The sequence below is a fragment of the Eucyclogobius newberryi genome, unplaced genomic scaffold, assembly GCF_026437365.1.
Source record: "Eucyclogobius newberryi isolate DKJ021-1_F unplaced genomic scaffold, fEucNew1.0.hap1 SCAF_6, whole genome shotgun sequence".
In the NCBI taxonomy this organism is placed as follows: Eukaryota; Metazoa; Chordata; class Actinopteri; order Gobiiformes; family Gobiidae; genus Eucyclogobius; species Eucyclogobius newberryi.
Window position 1 is genome coordinate 9,458,018 of NW_027316278.1, and position 18,676 is coordinate 9,476,693.

Consider the following 18,676-nt stretch of genomic DNA (forward strand, 5'->3'; position numbering starts at 1 on the left):
AGTTATCTGTTCTTTTCCTCTGTATCTACTTGCATTGCAACTCCGACATTTTCTTATTGTGTGGACAAATAAAGGCTTATCTTATCTTAATATTATTTTACTTGTTAACTCTTAAAATGCGTATGCCTACAATAATAACTAATAGCCTAATGAATGAACACATAAATCAGGATCAGAAGGTTCATTGCCATTGCCACAAACATAGGAACTTGCTTTGCTGATTTGGCGCAACATACAATGAGCAATAATAAAGCAAAATGTCTCAAATAAGGCATGCATTAAAGAAAAACAATTTAAATGTACTATAAGATACGGAAAATGTACAGTTGTTACATATGTAGTGCAGAAAGTGAACCGTGCAGTGAGTGAGAGATTCAATTATAGTTAAAGTGGTAGAGGGAAAGAAACGGCTCTGGTTCAGATAGTAAGCTAGATTATGGCCTGAATGAGCAAACTTAAATTTTGCTTATTTTTTGTGTGACTATGAGTATTTTGTAAAATTCTAGTCGATTTATACATAGATACTGCATAGATAGGCCGTATTAAACAATTCTTTTTACAACTCGTGACAGGCTTTGCAATAAAAACGCACAAAAAACACAAAGATTTAGTTCACGACTTGTTTACTAATAGGCGGTACAAAAGAACTACAAGAAAATGTGACTAGTAAAGCATAATTAAGTAAACAGCACACCACTTTCATTCAAAACAAGTTTAAGAAAAATAGGAACTCGAGGCTGTATTTATAAAAGGCTGTAGTGATTCATGCTGATGTTAGCTCCTGAACTACAGTAAAAAGATTTAGTCTGTTACAAAAGGTATGTCTCTTCATCTTTAAAAATAGGACAAAACAGTATTACAACGAGGATAAAGCTGAATTCATGAGGAGCTACAAGGCTCTGTTCAAAACCATGGTATGTAATTCATTAGATCATAAACCGGTGCAGGAACTAATACTATGTTATTCATAAAAAGGTTTGACAGTAATTATGACAAGCAATAACACAAAAAGAACAATAATTTATCATAAAAACAAATCATGTGATGTACAAAACACAGTAGATCCACATTTCATCTGGCTAAAGAAAGTAGAGATTTGATGTTTTGAGTTCAGCGGTCGACTAAAGCGCCCAGAAAATGAATTCATGTGTCAAAACCTTTGGTTGGTGGGCAAACTGCTCTGACAAAAGAGCAAACCTCATGTTGCCCAAATTGCTCTTTTTAAAACTATTTCCAAAGTGTTGTTAGTAAAGAAATATATATTTTACATCGCTCCATAAACACCCAATAGTACAATATTTACAATAACACCACAAAGCCTTTTGCTCTCCCCGAACATGATATGATCTGTTTTTTATATTAATTGACTTTTCCAAAACATCATATAAGCCAACATCTAAAAATACTGAACATTCTCCTCAATAAATGTAATGTTAAATGTGGTTATTCCAGAACAGAGCCCTGACGCGTGCTTCTAGTTGCTCTGACGGTTGGTTTTCTGGCGCTGGTTGAACTATCGGCTGGTGGACGAGTGGCGGCACTTGGACCATCCGCACTGGCAGCTGAAGTACTTGCTCTTGATCTTCCAGTAGTGGTCTCCATAGTCAAACCTGCCAGACGAAAGGAAATATGAAGCATTTCACACGACCATTTCTCCAAGAATTGAACAACTACCGTATTTTCTGTCGCACCTTTTTTCATAGTTTTGGCCGGAGTGAGACTTATACTTATATTTCTCCTTATATACTTATACTCCGGTGAGACTTATATGTGATTATTTGTTAATTTCACACTTGCAGCCGCATTTCATACTCCAGTGCAACTTATATGTTTTTTCTTCTTCTCTATTATACATTTTTGGGCTGGTGCGACTTGTACTCCGGTGCGACTTATAGTCCGGATAATACGGTAACCCTAAACGCGCTACTCTGTCGCCGCAATATCACATTTTAGCGTTACGATTATTGTGAGAAAAACATCGCGATTTAACAATTGACAGAGAAATCATGAATTTTCTTTTTTAATTCCCGCGGTCAAACATGTTACTTATTCCTCAAGTTTTTTTTTAACTTTCTGTTAAGGTTAAATATGTCAAAATCAGCCATTATTTACATTTACGTCTATTTTTGGCCTATATATTGAACAAAAAATACTTGGATTAGCTTCTAAAGTTGTCACGGTTATTATTTTTTGGTTCTCATGATTATATTGTGACCTGAATAATCACAATTATCGATTAACCGAATCATCTCGACATCCCTAGTCCCCATATTTAAAACTCCATATTTAAAACTCCTCTTGATTTTTACTTTGCATATTTTGTTGAATGATAAGCTATTAAAAACAGTACATAATATTCAGTATATTCATGAGAGCTTAATCTACACTTGCACTTTGAATGAAAACCTAATGTTCTACTGTATTGAGATGCATCCGGACAGCTTTCTTTCGTTTTCGTTTCCTGACCCACCCAATCTGGTCTCCTGCTCTGACGGGCCGGCTGGTGAAGAAGGCGATGCGTGGGAAGCGCAGGTCCTGGTGCATCGTGAACACCTTCACCGCCAGCAGGTTTGGCTCGCACAGGTGGTTCAGGAAGCGCCCGATGTTCCCATAGAGTCTGGAGTCGATGCAGTGGGCCTCCCCAACCTACCGGGACAAAAAAAACAGAGAAATGACTCGTTTGTAGTACCGTATTTTTTGGACTATAAGTCGAACCAGCACCAACAAAAATGCATAATAGAGAAGAAAAAAACACATAAGTCGCACTGGAGTATGAAATGAGGTTGCAAGTGTGAAAATAACAAATAATATCACATTTAAGTCGCTCCGGAGTATAAATATATAGTATAAATATAAGTATAAGTCACACCCCGGCCAGAACTATGAAAAAAGTAATACGGTAATCATTTTAGTTTCAGTCCATGCAACACCATAACACGTTACAAAAAACAAGATTTCTTTCAGTTTGCAACACGTCTCTGATGAAAAGTCTCCATATCAACAGTAGTGTAGATTTAAAATGTACTTAAACACGTAATTATGACTCACTTCTATTCAAGTGTGTATTCTGTGTATTTTTGTTGTAGTTTGCAGTAAAAATCAACAACATTGTACTAAATGGAATACTGTACATCTTTTGGAACGATAAAATGCTTTTCTCAAAATGCCTTTATCAGTCTCAGCAGTATTTAGCGACATAAGAAAAGCCTAAATTACTTTTTTGCTGACAAATCACAGCTGGATTTCAACAGTTTGCAAAAATAAGAACCGACACAAAGCATATGGACTGACTGCCCTCTGCTGGCCGTCACGTGCGCCGCCGCTGTAATATTTATGTCAAATAATTGCATTACCTTATTTCCCAGAGTGAAGAGAAACGAGTCGTCCTCTCTTTTGTCTGCCTCGGTGTCAGTTATGATCTCCCCGACGTATCTGTGGGAGAGGCAATTTACGCACGCATTAAAACTGCATGACCGTAAAAAGACTCTGTAAAATATGGAAACAAGCCTGGTCGTACTCGCAAATGAATGTCCCCTGGGGGATGTCCTGCATGGCTCTCACGCCCCAGCCCATCTTCTGCGTCTTGTAAACCTGCAGCCGCACTCTGAAACAAACAGCAGGGATCCAGAATTACTGTACGGATTATATGGTCAATTCATAAAAGGGAAATCCACAAATATATCCAGAAAAGTGCTGTACAGGTGTCATGCATTATCATCAAACGTGACTTGGTCCATGAGCCCTTATAAAGGCAAAAATGTTCTTGATTTTATTGGTTTGTATCATAGTCTATGGTTAGTTTGCCCTCACAACATTTAAGCTTTCACCTGGAAACAACAAACCATACCAATCTGCAGCTAAATGTGTCCTATAGATTTTGATTTGACATTGTAACTTCAAAAACAGTTTTCTCACAATGTATTTCTCTCTCAGGAACATAAGATAAAGTGACACCTACAAACACCAAACTTTACAATCTTGTACTTGAAGATTTTTGTCAGACCCAGAGGTCAAGATTATTAGATTAATCATTAATGAGGATTATTCAGGTCACAGTATAATCGTGAAAACCAAAAATCAATAATAATGGTGACAATTTTAGAAGCTAAATTAAGTATTTTTTGTTCAATATATAGCCCAAAAAATAGACTTAAATGTAGATAACTTTTTTCCTCTGGCTGATTTTGACATATTTAACTATATTTTGTACAATTGTGTAAAGTTGGTAAAGAAAATTAAAGATTTCACAGTTTAGTCACAAGCTCAATAATCGCGAATAATGGTTAAATTGTGATGTTTTTCTCACAATAATCGTAACTCTAAAATGTGATATTGTGACATCCCTAGTTCATATTGAATTTAAAGCCTGATGCATTTTATAAATTATTTTTAAATTTTAACTACTACTACTAAGATCTAGTTTAATCAAATATTAATTGGGGAGTTAATATGTCAAACAAAATGAAAACATGATCCTATCCATTTTTGTTGATTATGTCCTTTAATATGTTTATATTTTGGCAATTTCTGCACATAAAATGCCCAAATGTAAATTAAAACATTTATATGATAAACACAGAGAAAATGTTCATTTCAGCATCTCTTCTGAACAATACAAAACTAAACTTACTAAGGCATTATAGAAATCATGCCAGTGATTCTGAGCAGCAAAAACAGGGGGAATGTTCTCTGTAAATACTAAGGTCCCACCTCAAACCATTCTGAACGACTCGGTTCCTACACGTCCTCCAGCAGGAACAAGCGTGGTTACACTCGTACAGAACCTGCGGCTCGCGCTGGCAGAAGTCCAGCGGAAGACGTCCTTCCTATAAAACAGACAATGGGCAGAGAACACCTTCATATACAATAAATTAACAATATTTTGACATGACAAATGTATTACAGAAACCGTTTCAAAAGGTGGTCATCTGGGGTCTCATTTCTAAGGCATGTGTACGTAGATCAATGCTGCACTTTCAATGCAATTCATCTTTATTGTCATTGTACATCCGTGAAGACACTTACAATCCCATCACGCACACTCCAGTCATCCTACTGCGCGCACGCGCACGCGCACGCGCACACGCACACGCACACGCACACGCACACGCACACGCACACGCACACGCACACACACACACACACACACACACCTCTCTATCTCTCAATAAGCCTTACATTTCACCATCGGGACATCAAGGTCACAATGAAAATAGACATTCAAAAACTATTTTACAAATGGTAAGAATTCTACATTAAGTTTTATAAATGAAACCCCTTCGAGACTTCTCCTGAAACTTCTCCTAAATTGGATCACTCTTAGACACCAACTTGTTTCCATGACAACTTTATAAGAGCTTTTCGCCTTTATAAACATTTGCTTTAATACCTTTAGTGGGGCATCTCATGTTTCAGAACTAACCAAAGGGTTTATAAAAACGATAATTACATTTGGATTTCTGCCGTTTCCCACAGGACTAAGTTTAGGGGCCATCCGGGAGATATACAAGGAAGCATACAGTTGTACTACGCAATGAGATGGGGGAAATTCACAGAATCAGTCCGGCAATGATTTAGCGACTTAAAAAAAAAAACAGCAGAGCCATGTCACAGATCGAGAGGAGATTCAGAACGGAATGTTTCTGACGCTCGGAGGGGAGAGACCTTTCTAACCAGGATTAATCGAACAAGCGTGAATAAAGCCAAACGCTACTCTGGGTGTTAGAAAAAAAGCAATCAATTTGGCATAAGGTAAAGATTCTGACTTACCTTGTCATACCAACATCGCAAACTGAGCTGTCCACACATACAGGAAACAGAAGAGCAGTCGTCTGTACAGCTGCAGTGCTAACAAGAGAACAGCCAATCAACACCATGTTCTTCATGCGATTAAACTCGTAACGTTAGACTGTAAACCTTTAAGTTGGTGATGTCCTTGTCCACGTTGAGCGGCGAAGTGACGCAGCTCTCTGGGATGTATTTGAAGTCATCGGGACACGGCTCGCTGTCCACGCCGTTCACGCAACTGATGGGAGTCGCTTCGTAACCTCGGGAAACGTCTCTATGGAGAAAAGAGCACCAAACAATGTCTATACTCAAATTATTAGAGTTTCACCGGCAAAGATTGGGACATGCTTTCATAGCATTCGGTCTTGCAGCTTTACCGTATTTTCCGGACTATAAGTCGCACCTTATTTTCATAATTTTTACACTTATATACTTATACTCCGGAGCGACTTGCATGTGATATTGTTATTTTCACACTTGCAACCACATTTCATACTCCAGAGAAACTTATATGTTTTTTTTCTTTTCTATTATGCATTTTTTGGCAGGTGCGACTTGTACTCCGGTGCAACTTATAGTCCGGAAAATATGGTAAAAAGATTGCGTAGTTGTGTTGTGTAATCTTCATAAAAACTAATTCAATATGCAACCAAGGGAGCTCTGGATATGGAAAATGTTACATAAAAGGAATACGTGAAGATGATGTGTGTCAATTTACAGAAAAGTGTCTCGAGTTACACGATCAGAAATGTCCCGTTTGGACCAATGAATGCCCCGTCATTGGCTTCTGAAGCGCCCAGCTCTGTACCTGCTGAGCACCCGCTCCCCCTGGCAGTCTCGTCCTCTCCGTGCGTCCGTCAGCTTCTTGTTGGTGTTGAGGGCTGTCCAGACTTTTGAACCGTAGACGCAGCAGTCCAGAGGCGTGGCGTCCTCTTTGTTCCTCTGATTTACGTCAGACCCGCGCGACAGAAACAACCTGACGACAAAGGCGAGACGACCTTACCGAGCATGAAATATTGTTTAAAAATGCGTGAACGAGCCGTCTGCACTGAACTTTTGCACGAGTACTGAGATTAACCATCGCATATAGGTGAAAGGTTCTATACTATGCCACTTCTGGGGCCGTCTGGAACCAGGCCATGCAGCACAATTGATAACTTAATTTACCTCAGATTCTAGTGCTTCGCTCGCCGATTCTGGTGACAGGACCCTTGTCTCAGTATTATTATTATTTCTTCTTTTTACTCATAAGCAGCCAAGCGTTTCTCTGATTTGTTAATCCGCCTGTCAATCAAGCCCGTCGTCACAAGATCTTTGCAGTATTTCAAGCAGTAAAACCTAACAAGTGTACACAAGTCCTGTTTTGTAGAAACCTAATGTCAGTTGGCCCAAGGACTCTATCAGCTGCAGCACTGATGAGGGAAACAAATATAATCAGGCTAAAATCGAGAACGGCTGGCAAAGCTGTGTGATCTGAACAAGCCTGAGTAGACTTTAAAAACCTCGAGGATTACTTCTGGAATACAACCTCACGGGGTCAAGCTGTGAGCATATGGAGCTCGCAAGAGGGAGATGGTCTAAAGTAAACTAGTTAAATAATCACCAAGAATCACTGATAGTTTGTATATAGTAGCTTGTAATATGAAAACAACATCTGTAGAATGTAATGAATGACCAGTTTATTCATATCCAGACTCTTACATGACGCAGTCGAGGTGGTTCTCTCGGGCCGCGATGTGCAGGGGCAGATCTCCGTGAATGTTCACAGCGGTGAGGTCACAGCGAGCGTCGAGCAGCGCCTGGGCGATGTCGTCACAGCCCGACAGAGCCGCCCAGTGCAGGCACACGTTCTCCTCCTGTGAACCACAGAGAGCAGGCGTTACATTCCTCAACACTGGAACTAAATAAGTAAATGTGTTTGTCATGAAATATTGGTTGTAGAACACAGCAGACAGTATGAGTACAAACAAAATCATCTAGTTCCCAGCATGCTTTGCTTCGTGGCGTTTATTAGGAATTTACACAACCATGACATAGACATACTGTATAAAGTGGCTCATTATATGTAAACGTGGTAAAAAATGTAACTGCATCCAAAATACCTTAACCCTAAAGTTCCTCTCACAGATTGGACAATTCTTTTAAATTAAACTTTAAAAAGATTATAACAGAATAGCTGAAAAAGAGCTTTTTTGGTTTATAACTTGGTTTGTATTTGATGACGTCACACAAGGAAATTACCTCTGGGAAAAACTCACCTAATGTCACAATTTTTTTTAATTTGACCAATAAAAATATTGTGACTTTAGTTTGTTTAATTAATGTTTAGAGAGTCAAAAAAGTAGTTTCTTTGTGTAAATTATGCATAAACATTGACTGGACTGAGTGTCACTTCCTGTCATTTTCTACAGATTTTTCAAGTTTTCTCCACAAACACCTGCTTGACTGATGTAGAACAGGTGAATGAACCAAATAAAGTCAAAAATAGACAACCGTGAAACCTGTCATACACACTTTAACCTACTACAATTGAGTAAACTACACACATATTTTAAAACTTATTTTTGGTACGCTCCACGTCTTTAAACCTTTTGATATGGGATGTTACAGTTAATTAGCTGAAGTCTGTTGAACAAATATAACTCCATTACCTTGTCCCTGATGTTAATGTCGGAGCCTCGGGACAACAGCAGGTTCACGAGCTCTTTGTGCTTGTATTCGATGGCCCACGTGATGGGAGTCCAGCCACCATCATCCTACACACAAACATTCACTGCTAAATGCTTTATTCATCATTGATACAGACTACGCACACGTATTGAAAAGGGAATGGAAAAAAAACAAAAAAACACAGACATCGTGAGAAGTGTCCTGCCCAAGGACAGAGCTACAATAGACAGTGGTCCAAATTGGAACTGAACCTCGAACCTTCCAGCTAAGTCCCCTTACCTGACAGTTGATGTATTTGGACGCTCTGGAGAGGAGATACTGGATCGTGTCGTAATGTCCCAGTTTTGCTGCCAGGTGCAAACAGGTGAAACCCATGATATCCTGCAAAACGCAAACACACGCCAATCAACATTCAGCACTTGGTTTTTGACATCTTCGTCCCACTCAATTTCAGAACTATGTATTTGGGCCTGGAAACTCCTGCCATGGACACAGTAAATGGGTCTCTTTGGAATATACAGTACTCCAGGCAGCAGGGGAAATCACAAAGGAAACAATGACACAAACTGTACTGGACTGACGGACAAAAAATTTACAAATATACAATAATAATCACATTTGGACTTAATTTGAATATTGACAACTGTGACTTTTATTATGGACTTTGTTTACCTTCTCTCTTTATTTTACTTGTTTTGTTCTTTGCTGTCTTGTCCAGTTTCTTTTTGATGGCCCCATGTTTTTAAATGTATATCAAATGCATTTATTTTGCAGTAGGTTCACCCTCTAATATCCTTATTGGAGTCGTGCCCCTCGAAGGAAGCGCAGTATTGTTTTATTGAGCGTGTGGTGTATTTATAGTGAACACTGTGGTGACCGGGCTGACCTTGTGGCTGACGGATGCTCCGGCCCTGAGCAGGTACTTCACCGTGTCCAGATGATTGTTCTCACACGCCACCATCAGAGGCGTCCGCTGGTCCTCGTCAAACGTCTCCAGGTTGGCACCGGCCTGGTTTTTTTGTTGTTTTTTTTAAATAAAGTTATGAAGAAAATCAGTGATATATTATTTTATATGAAGGCAAAACAAGTCGGACAATTAAATCATATTTTCAGTCTCAAATATAAAATCCTAAGTACAATTAGTTGTCAGGACATCTAGAAAACTTTGTTACTGTTGTACTGAAATATATATAAAAAATAATCAGAAATTCATGGTATTGTGGAACTCAAAATATAATTAATATATTAATTTATATTTGTAAATACAAGCCTCAAATTTAAGTTCAAGCGAATCCATAATCTTAATAAGACAACCAGACTTATTGAAAGGTATAAATGAAGCAAATAAAGTCAAAAATAGATAATACACACTTTAACTTACTACAATTGAGTAAACTACACATATTTAACAAAATATTTGAATACTTCTTTTTGGTCCGCTCCACATCTTGCTAATATGGGATGTTAGTTAATTAGCTGAATTATGGAATTGAAATAGAATTAATATATTTGCAAAGCATCTCTTTATTTGTAAATACATGTAGTTTTAGGATTAAGCCTCAAATTTAAGTTCAAGCGAATCCATTATCGTAATAAGACAAACAGACTTATTGAAAACAAATGTGTGTCGATACCTACAGAACTATTTGAGAGAAACACGTTTAAAGCCCTGTCCTCACCTGAACGAGCATGTGACAGATCTCCTGGTGTCCCGCGGCAGCCGCAGCGTGAAGGGTCGTCCGTTTGCTTTGACCGTCCACGTAGTTCGGGTCTTTTCCATCAACTGCCAAACACAAACCGATAAATCTCCCCCGCTTTTTGTAACAGCCGCTCGTTTGAAATGACAAATGGCTAACCCAGGAGATGGACGACTTTCTGGAGATCCCCCTGTTTTGCCGAGATGTACAGCTGCCGGGCGGGGTACTTGACTTTTTTGGGTTTCAAGCTAGAAAAGAACACGGGTCTTTATCTATAAATCATGCAGAATGACTCAGTCGGCTGCCGAGCTGTAAAAAATTAAAAAATGCCTTACTTGTCATCTTCCAAAGCAGTCAAGATGGTCTCTAGTGACTCTTTTGGTCTGTCCGCTTCACTCTTAGACCTGACGGAAAGGGAAATGATATAAATGACGTGAAAGAAGACATGCTACACATTTGTTCTAGTGTTTAATGATACACTATTACATATGTGGATCCAGATTTTACATTTTGTCGATGGTCTTAAACAGCGGGTCCATTGACTTTCTGTTCAAAAGTGTTTGCTATTCATGCAGTTTAGACCTCCACAAACACGTGATATTAGCAAATAGCAGATCATATTGATTAAAAATTGAAAATGCTAATCTAATCACATCAGAAAAATCTTGGTTCCCTCTTGAATCATTACCATTCTGCCGGGATGGCTTTTTTTTTTGTAAATTTATGTTTTCTCCCGCAGAATATAATGTAAAAGCGGGACTTCGCACCGTCTGCAACTAATAATAAAGTATTTTTAGAAAGCCAGAAGCAGCTCTCCGATTGGCTGCTCTTGTGCGGTCCACTCCAGTTTTACGTCACCATCTGGAATAAGCTGTTCTAAACCTGTGCACGCCCCTAAAATAAATGCAGGTGAATTTCAACAATGTGTCAAAGCGTCGGTAAGAACTATTACGCGTCATGGGATTTAAAAAAAAAACTACGTTGTGAGATTTAAAACCCTACTTCCTCCTTTGGCAGTGTGACAATCCGACACCGCAGCTTTAAAGTTCAGCGCACCAAAATATATAGTTGCATTTTACATAAGAAATACAGTACATACCCTTTTTCATAGTTTTGGCCGGGGTGCGACTTATACTTATATTTATACTATATACTTATACTCCAGAGTGACTTATATGTGATATTATTTGTTATTTTAACACTTGCAACCGCATTTCATACTCCAGTGCAACTTATATATGTTTTTTTCTTCTCCATTATGCATTTTTGGCTGGTGTGACTTATACTGCGGTGCAACTTATACTTAAAGTACAGAAAATACAGTAATATACCAACTCATCACCTGCTTGGACACTCTGCTCCGCTTGTCGGGGGCTGGAAGCTCTTCTTAGCCCTGAGGGTCTGGGGGACAGCCGGCGTGGTGGAGACGAACGGGAGCGTGGCCACAGTCGGCAGTGAAGGCCCCGGACTGGACCTGGGCACGGAGGGAAGAGGCTCGGGCTTGGGCACGGTCACCTCTTTGGCGCCGGTGGCATCTTCTCCGCAGTGAGGGCAGAAGCGATGGTCTTTCAAGATGGAGGCACAGTCGCGGTGGAAGCGGTGAGAGATGTTTCCGTACGGCCGGCACTCCATAAACGTGCCCTGAAATAAGTCGAGAATTATGGTATGAAACGTTTTGAAAAAAGTCGTGTGGGGACAGTTTTAGAAATGCATACAAATGAACAAAAACAAGCAATATCTGAAACGCAACTAAATATATGAATTGTAAATGGTGCGTAAAATAAATACCGTATTTTCCGGACTATTTCATAGTTTTGGCCGGGGTGCGACTTATACTTATATACTTATACTCCGGAGCGAGTTATGTGATATTAATATTTTCACACTTGCAACCGCATTTCATACTCCAGTGCAACAAATGTTTTTTCTTCTCGATTATGCATTTTTTGGCTGGTACGATTTATACTCCGGTGTGAATTATAGTCCAGAAAATACGGTATATATAAATAAAATTAGGTAAAACACAAAGTACAAAATATTGTCGCATCTTTTTTAATAAAACATTCAAGCATGTTCCAGCTTATAAAACATGCTTAGGACCTGAATAACCATATAATGTAAAACTGGACTGTATTCAAACTAAATTCTTTGTTGCTCTTTGATAAGATAAAAAAGGAGACGTGTCATGTCTAGGGATGTCACGATTGTTAGGTTATTCGATAATCATGATTATTCAGGTCACAATGTACAGTAATACGTAAGAACAACAAAATAATAATCGTGACAATTTTAGAACCAAAATTAAGTCTTTTTAGTTCAATTGATCGTCAAAAAAAATATAATCTGGACGTTTTTGTCACATTTATTTTACATGCATATTTCATAAAGCCGGTCACAAACTTGACGAACAGTAACATGGAAATGAAAGAAAATTTAAGATTTCTCACTATAATCAAAACACTAAAACATGATATCGTGACATCCCTAGTCATGGCACTGACAATAGCTCTTAAAATTAAAAGGATCGCACACACAAACAACTATATACACTAAAGAAAACTGGTCTACGCCCTCAACCATTTAACCATTTAATTGAGTGAATGACTCCAGCCAAAACTCAGATAATTTTTTCCATTTCCCAAGATTATACTGAACATAATCTTCATTGTAAATAATTATCGCCAACGTAGGCACAAAATGGACAAATGCATCATATTTGATAGTAAAAATGACATAAATAAGTAACAGCAAACCAAAGCATTGCGGTGCTGGCCTGCAGTTGTGTATCCGTTTGCTCACCGCTCGGCAGAAGAGCCCACAGCCGGGGCAGCACTGGTGTTTGACCATCCCAGCTCGGTGGTCTTCACACAGAACCAGCAGGTGCACAGTGTTGGACGGACGCATCATCTCCTGCTTGACCACTCGCCTCTGACAGCGACTCAGCTAGAGAAAGAACATCCAGTATAAAGGGCTATCAGCGATTATATTGATGATTTTGGGGTATTTATTCTCACATCTGTATTGTTCCTAAAATCCTGTTATCAATATCAGCAAAAGATATTGGCTATCGGCCACAGCAGCAAAGTATTTACTGATAAAATCCATATTGAACCATCTCCATTCACTTTGGCAAACAGTTTGAACATCAGATTAAGATGATGCACTTCCTGTCCACACACACTCTGATATTTGGTAGGACCTTTTAATTATTCCTCACACAGATCTTCTAGCAAAGTGTTCATTGGATACGTGAGCTATGGCGTAAGGCCATATGTTCCACCACCCCTGCGTTGCGTTAAGTGCCAGCGCTTTGGACGTATAGTAGCAGTCTGAAGAGGGAAGCAAAGGTGTGGTAAATGTGCAGGAGATCACGAGTATGGGAAGTGTGACGAAGGAGCTAAACTGAAGTGCTGTAACCGTGGGGAAGAACATAGCTCTGCCTACGGGGGATGCAGGTTTAACTAAAGGGCTGCTGAGGTGCAGAAACTTAAAGACTCTCAAGGTATTTCCTATGTGGATGCAGTCAAGAAAGTGTCAAGTAAAGAAGTGAAAGTAAATACAGAGAGGGATGCCAGCGCTGCTCACAGCCAGAGCGAAGTGAGAGAAGCCAGCGTTGCTCCCAAGTGCGGAGGTTCCAAGTGCGGAGGTTCCAAGTGCGGAGGTTCCAAGTGTTATTTGACCGCGTTTTAGCGCCGTTTTAGACCGCGCCGGGTTAAGGTTAGGGTCAAGGTTAGGGTCAAGGTTAGGGTCAGGGTTAAGGTCAGGGTTAAGGTCAGGGTTAAGGTCAGGGTTAAGGTCAGGGTTAAGGTCAGGGTTAAGGTCAGGGTTAAGGTCAGGGTTAAGGTCAGGGTTAAGGTCAGGGTTAAGGTTAGGGTTAGGGTTAGCCATGAGGCTATAACGGGCTATAAAGGGAAATGCCGCGGTCCCTGAAACTGCGCGGCCATTTGACCGCGCCGCGGCTCTGCAGCCACGGCCAAAGAATAAAGCCTGAAGAATAAAGCCTGAAGAATAAAGCCTAAAGAATAAAGCCTAAAGAATAAAGCCTGAAGAATAAAGCCTAAAGAATAAAGCCTGAAGAATAAAGCCTGAAGAATAAAGCTATACGGCGGAAGCACCAAACACCAAAGAAGGAGAGGAAGATGAAGAAGAGTCAGCTATGGAATAAAGCCGGTAGGAATCTGAAGAATAAAGTCTAAAGAAAAGAATAAAGTCTAAAGAATAAAGTCTAAAGAATAAAGTCTGGCGGTAATGTTACTTTATTATTTGTTATTTTCACACTTTCAACCGTCCAGTGCAACTTATATGTTTTTTTTCTTCTCTATAATGCATTTTTTGGCTGGGCTGGTGCAACTCATACTCCGGTCCGGAAAATACGGTAATGAAATCAAACGGCCCATTTTGCTTCCTACACTTCTAAGGCCAAAAATGACGACGCCCCTTGACATTCTTACTATTATTATTTACGGTGTATATAATTTGGAGCTTTACCATGCCATCAAAGCTCTCCATGGCCATGCAGGTCTGGTCCTGGGCAGACAGACTCCCTCCATTGTAAGGGGTCTCCATCCGACAGCAGCAAAGAGGCAACTCCTCCGCCAGGTCAGATTCACTCACCGGACCCTCTGCTGCCAGACCTAATTTCAATGACACAAAACACTATTATTTATTACTAGTATCGGTTGTGGCAGAAGTAGCATTGGCAGTACGTCTACAAGCAGTAATGGGAGGAATACGTCCGGAAAATACGGTTGTTGTTTTTTTAACGGTACTTTTTTCATAGTTTTGGCCGGGGTGCGACTTATACGAATATATTTTCAGTCAAAAGCTCAAAATAAACCAGTTGATCAATACATTTTGCAGGGCATGCTTAGTGAAAGCAATTTGAGCACTAAGATTGTCAGGAAATGATTTGTAGACCAAACAGGGAGCTGCATTTCCTGGAGACCAAGGGCACTGCCTCAAGATATCAGTTGGTTGAGTTCCTGAGAAGGAAAGAGACAACAAATACTTTTGAGTCACTGTTCAGGACGTTACCCGTTTGAGGTGAGAGCAAAGCCTCTTGGGCTCTGAGGTCTAGACAGTCGAGGTCCACCTCTGTGTACTCTCCGTTCTCAGTCTCCAGCATCGAGTAACTGTTGGGTAAAACTGGGTCCACAAGGAGCACCGGCTTCAAATCTACTGCCTCCTGGGCCTTCTCCAGGACCTGAACAGGCTCCACTTTCTGTAAAAAAACATTTAGATATTATTTTCTTTTAGTGAAAAATCGCAATGCATTTTCAAAAGAAGAATTATTATTGACTATAAAAAGTCACATTTGTTTTCCCATTAAAATCACGCATCAGTGTGTGTTTGACTGCGTGTAATACATGTAATAGAACACAGTTTAATAAAAAGAAAATGCATGCGTAATAGATGAACTATATTGACCTTGTCCTGGGGTTTGTTGCTCTTCACTTTCTTTTTGGGCCCCAAGTTATATTGTCCAAGTTTTCTTTTTCTTTTCTTCACAGCTTGAAAAATGAAAAAAAACAAGTGAAATGATATTCAAAAACAACAACTCTGGGTATCATTTTGCTTTGTAGGTAAACGTTTCAAGAAAAATCCTACCTGTTTTTGGTTTGGTAGAGGTGGCCATGGCTCCTGTGTTTTTCGTGTTTTGTGGAAGGACTTTTACAGAGGGAGTAGGAGCAGTCTTGGGCGTCTTAACAATTACTGGCCTTGTTGCTTTCTTTATAGAAGACTATGGAAAAACATGAAATATCCATTTAGGAATCAACACTACCAGCCATATCATTATGACCATTTGAACAGCATAAAATTAACTATAACTTTACATCAACGGCTGGTTTCAGTACAAATAAATGTACTCAAACGTAGTACAATAGGACAGCTTTGCCTTGTACAGTGTGTGACGTGACATGAGTTTGTTTGTCTTATAAGATAACACTGTCAGACATAACACTAGAACTGCCTCGGGACAAGAAGTGCAAAGCGAAATTAAAGTTGAGACTAAAGACAACAACTGTTTATTAAACCACTCAGCAATTCAGGCCTTGTATGTCATTGATCGCTTGGAAAAACACAATCTGCAAACTTCTAATGCATAATTTCATGGCATATTGACTCCAGAAAGTTTGAACAAGTTAAATATAGGATTTGATTTCATGATAATTGTTTTTGTCATGTCAAAATGATTCTTCGTGTAAAAACAAAAGCATGCTGTACCTTTGTAACCGATTTGGTCCGTGCAGAGCTGGACACAGGCACCTGTCGCTCCGTCTGCGCTGGAGAGTTCTCTGGAAAAGCATTTGGAGGATGTGCCTGAGCTTTTCCCAAAACCGCACTTCCAATTCGGCCATTTTTAGACAAAGGAGAACGGTGGAAAGGAGTTATCTTTTCTTTCTTTGAACTCGCAGCCCCAGTTCCAGATGAACCAGGTTTTTTACTCGGGGCAGGTCCGTCTTTAGCTGCAGACAGGTCCATGTCTACGGAAAGATAAAGTGTGTGGAATTGATTTGACATTTTGTATTGAAATTGTTTCATGCAGTCACATTCATGGCATATCGACAATGTAATTTGACAAACATTTGAAAAAAAAATAACTAGGCAAAAAAAAAACATTCAAAGTCCTATTCTTTCAGGCGTGGTGGCCCAAAACAAATGCTTTATTACTAATAAACAATAAATACATGCAAATATTACTTACTTAATTATTTACTTACTTATTAGCCTGATACTTCTAAAATGCTTGATATTACAGATGTAAATTTAATCAAAAGCATGTCTAATAGATAAATACAGGATTTGTTTAATTTTTTACAGTATATTTCAAATTTTCCCCCATTTTATTATAATTTGGAGGAAAAAAAATGTTTAGAAAACCACAATTAGTTTTTAATATGGCTAGTATGTATTCTTATGTGCCAATTTATACCATCATTCGGAGGATTAAATGTCTTAGAACAATAAATGCGTGTAAAATGGGGCAAATGAACCGGTCCAACATTCATTATTGATGTTACGGGCCGCTGCAGAAGTTGAGCGTCAGTGCACCTCTCAAAGTTGCCGCATCCACGAGCCTCGTCGCGCGCTTGAACAGACAAAACTAAAGCTCGCGATCCGCAAACGGGCTAAACGAGGCCTCGATCCGTCTAAAACGTCAACGTGCCGCGTGTAAAAGTTTTAGGCGATCGGAGTTCGGTCCTACCAGCTTTGGTCCTGTTGTTGTCTGCACATGAAGGCAGGGCCAGTGCGCGATGGAAGTGGGACAGGAAGTCGCCAAAGTTTCTACTTCCGCCTCCGCCGCTTCTGACCACGTGACGCGCGATTCGGTTTTTTTTCTTTGCCGTGCTTTGTTATTTATCAAATACAGACCAATTTGTAGTCCTCCTATAACTGATTGGTATATAATAGTACAATATAATAGTATAACATGTAGTCAATATAAATCCGTGGGGAAATGCAATGACTACATGAAGAGCTGTAACTATGGTGACCACAGTTCCTGTTTTTCTCGGTTTTTTCCTTTGTATTTACCTTTTTCAGCCCTTGAGTTGGAACTAGGGACTGTTTTTTTAGTTCCTACTTTCCAGTCAGAAATAGGTTACGCTTCAGTAATGTTTGGACTGAGACAAACCTTTATATCAAACAGCTGTTTCTATAGCTAAAAAAAAAAAAACTTGATCTGTATACTTACTGTGAGTGAGCACCTCTCCACAGATCTGACCAGTACCTTGGCCTGACAGCGTTACCTGCTCTTCTCCGTGATAAATTGAGAACCGCACTGTGGAGCATTCCAGACAAAGCATTAGAGCCTCCACGAGAAAGGTTGCATAGTGCGCCTTTACATTTAAACTACAAGTGATAATGCAGATGTCTTGTATCGGATGCCATTGTAGTGCTCAATCCTCTCTGTTTTTTTTCTTGTTCCCGGTATTTGTTTTTTTCACAGCTCCAACTAATTGCCCCTGGTGGGATTAAGAAAGGTTAATTGTCTGGATAATTGTAATAATTGTGGTTTTATGTGCGCGGTTTACAGTGCTCAAAAGGGTTTGATGGAGGAGAAAAATACTTTAGTTTCGTAACCCCCACGTAGTAAAACATTGAAATATCAATATTCTTTCTTTAGACTACATCACTTTGTAGGGGGGGCATCTTTCTGAGTAAATATGATGTGATGTAGGTCTATTGTTGTTCTAAACTCTGGACCCTACATATTAGAAGTTAAAGGGTTTTATAGTGATCAATTTCTGTTCCACCAATCGCCCTTCGATGAAACTGCTTTTGTGATTTTGGTCATTACAAAAATGCATGTAATTAATCATAATAATTAAAACTGTGTCCCACTTTTAGTACCACTAAAAGTACCATCCGAACTGTAGCCTGCCCCCCAGAATCTGAAACCTTTACCCCCAATTTCAATTAAAACCATTACGTACATTTAATTTATGAAGCTTTTTGGGCTCTCAATGAAGCTTTACGTTGCATTATTGACAAGGGTGGAAGAAGTACTCAATTTTGTT

The 18,676-nt window shown here is 39.4% G+C and overlaps 1 protein-coding gene across 2 annotated transcripts; it reads right to left on the reverse strand.

Moving 5' to 3' along the window:
* Positions 1 to 606: 606 nt before the first annotated feature.
* Positions 607 to 17,469, reverse strand: ehmt1a (euchromatic histone-lysine N-methyltransferase 1a). 2 transcript variants are annotated; one of them, XM_072432974.1, is made up of 23 exons: positions 17,362 to 17,469; positions 16,380 to 16,639; positions 15,762 to 15,882; positions 15,582 to 15,664; positions 15,189 to 15,375; positions 14,643 to 14,788; positions 12,954 to 13,097; positions 11,497 to 11,795; positions 10,490 to 10,558; positions 10,314 to 10,402; positions 10,137 to 10,240; positions 9,344 to 9,466; positions 8,737 to 8,838; positions 8,439 to 8,543; positions 7,489 to 7,643; positions 6,596 to 6,763; positions 5,917 to 6,061; positions 5,770 to 5,847; positions 4,711 to 4,826; positions 3,518 to 3,604; positions 3,354 to 3,432; positions 2,471 to 2,646; positions 607 to 1,610 (listed from the first exon to the last, which is right to left on the reverse strand). In XM_072432974.1, the coding sequence occupies exons 2-23, from the start codon at positions 16,635 to 16,637 to the stop codon at positions 1,514 to 1,516; spliced, it is 2,931 nt and encodes a 976-aa protein (XP_072289075.1). In that variant the 5' UTR covers positions 16,638 to 16,639; positions 17,362 to 17,469; the 3' UTR covers positions 607 to 1,513. The 2 variants fall into 2 exon arrangements, with proteins under 2 accessions (XP_072289075.1, XP_072289074.1); XM_072432973.1 differs by having other exon boundaries at positions 15,762 to 15,894.
* Positions 17,470 to 18,676: the final 1,207 nt, after the last annotated feature.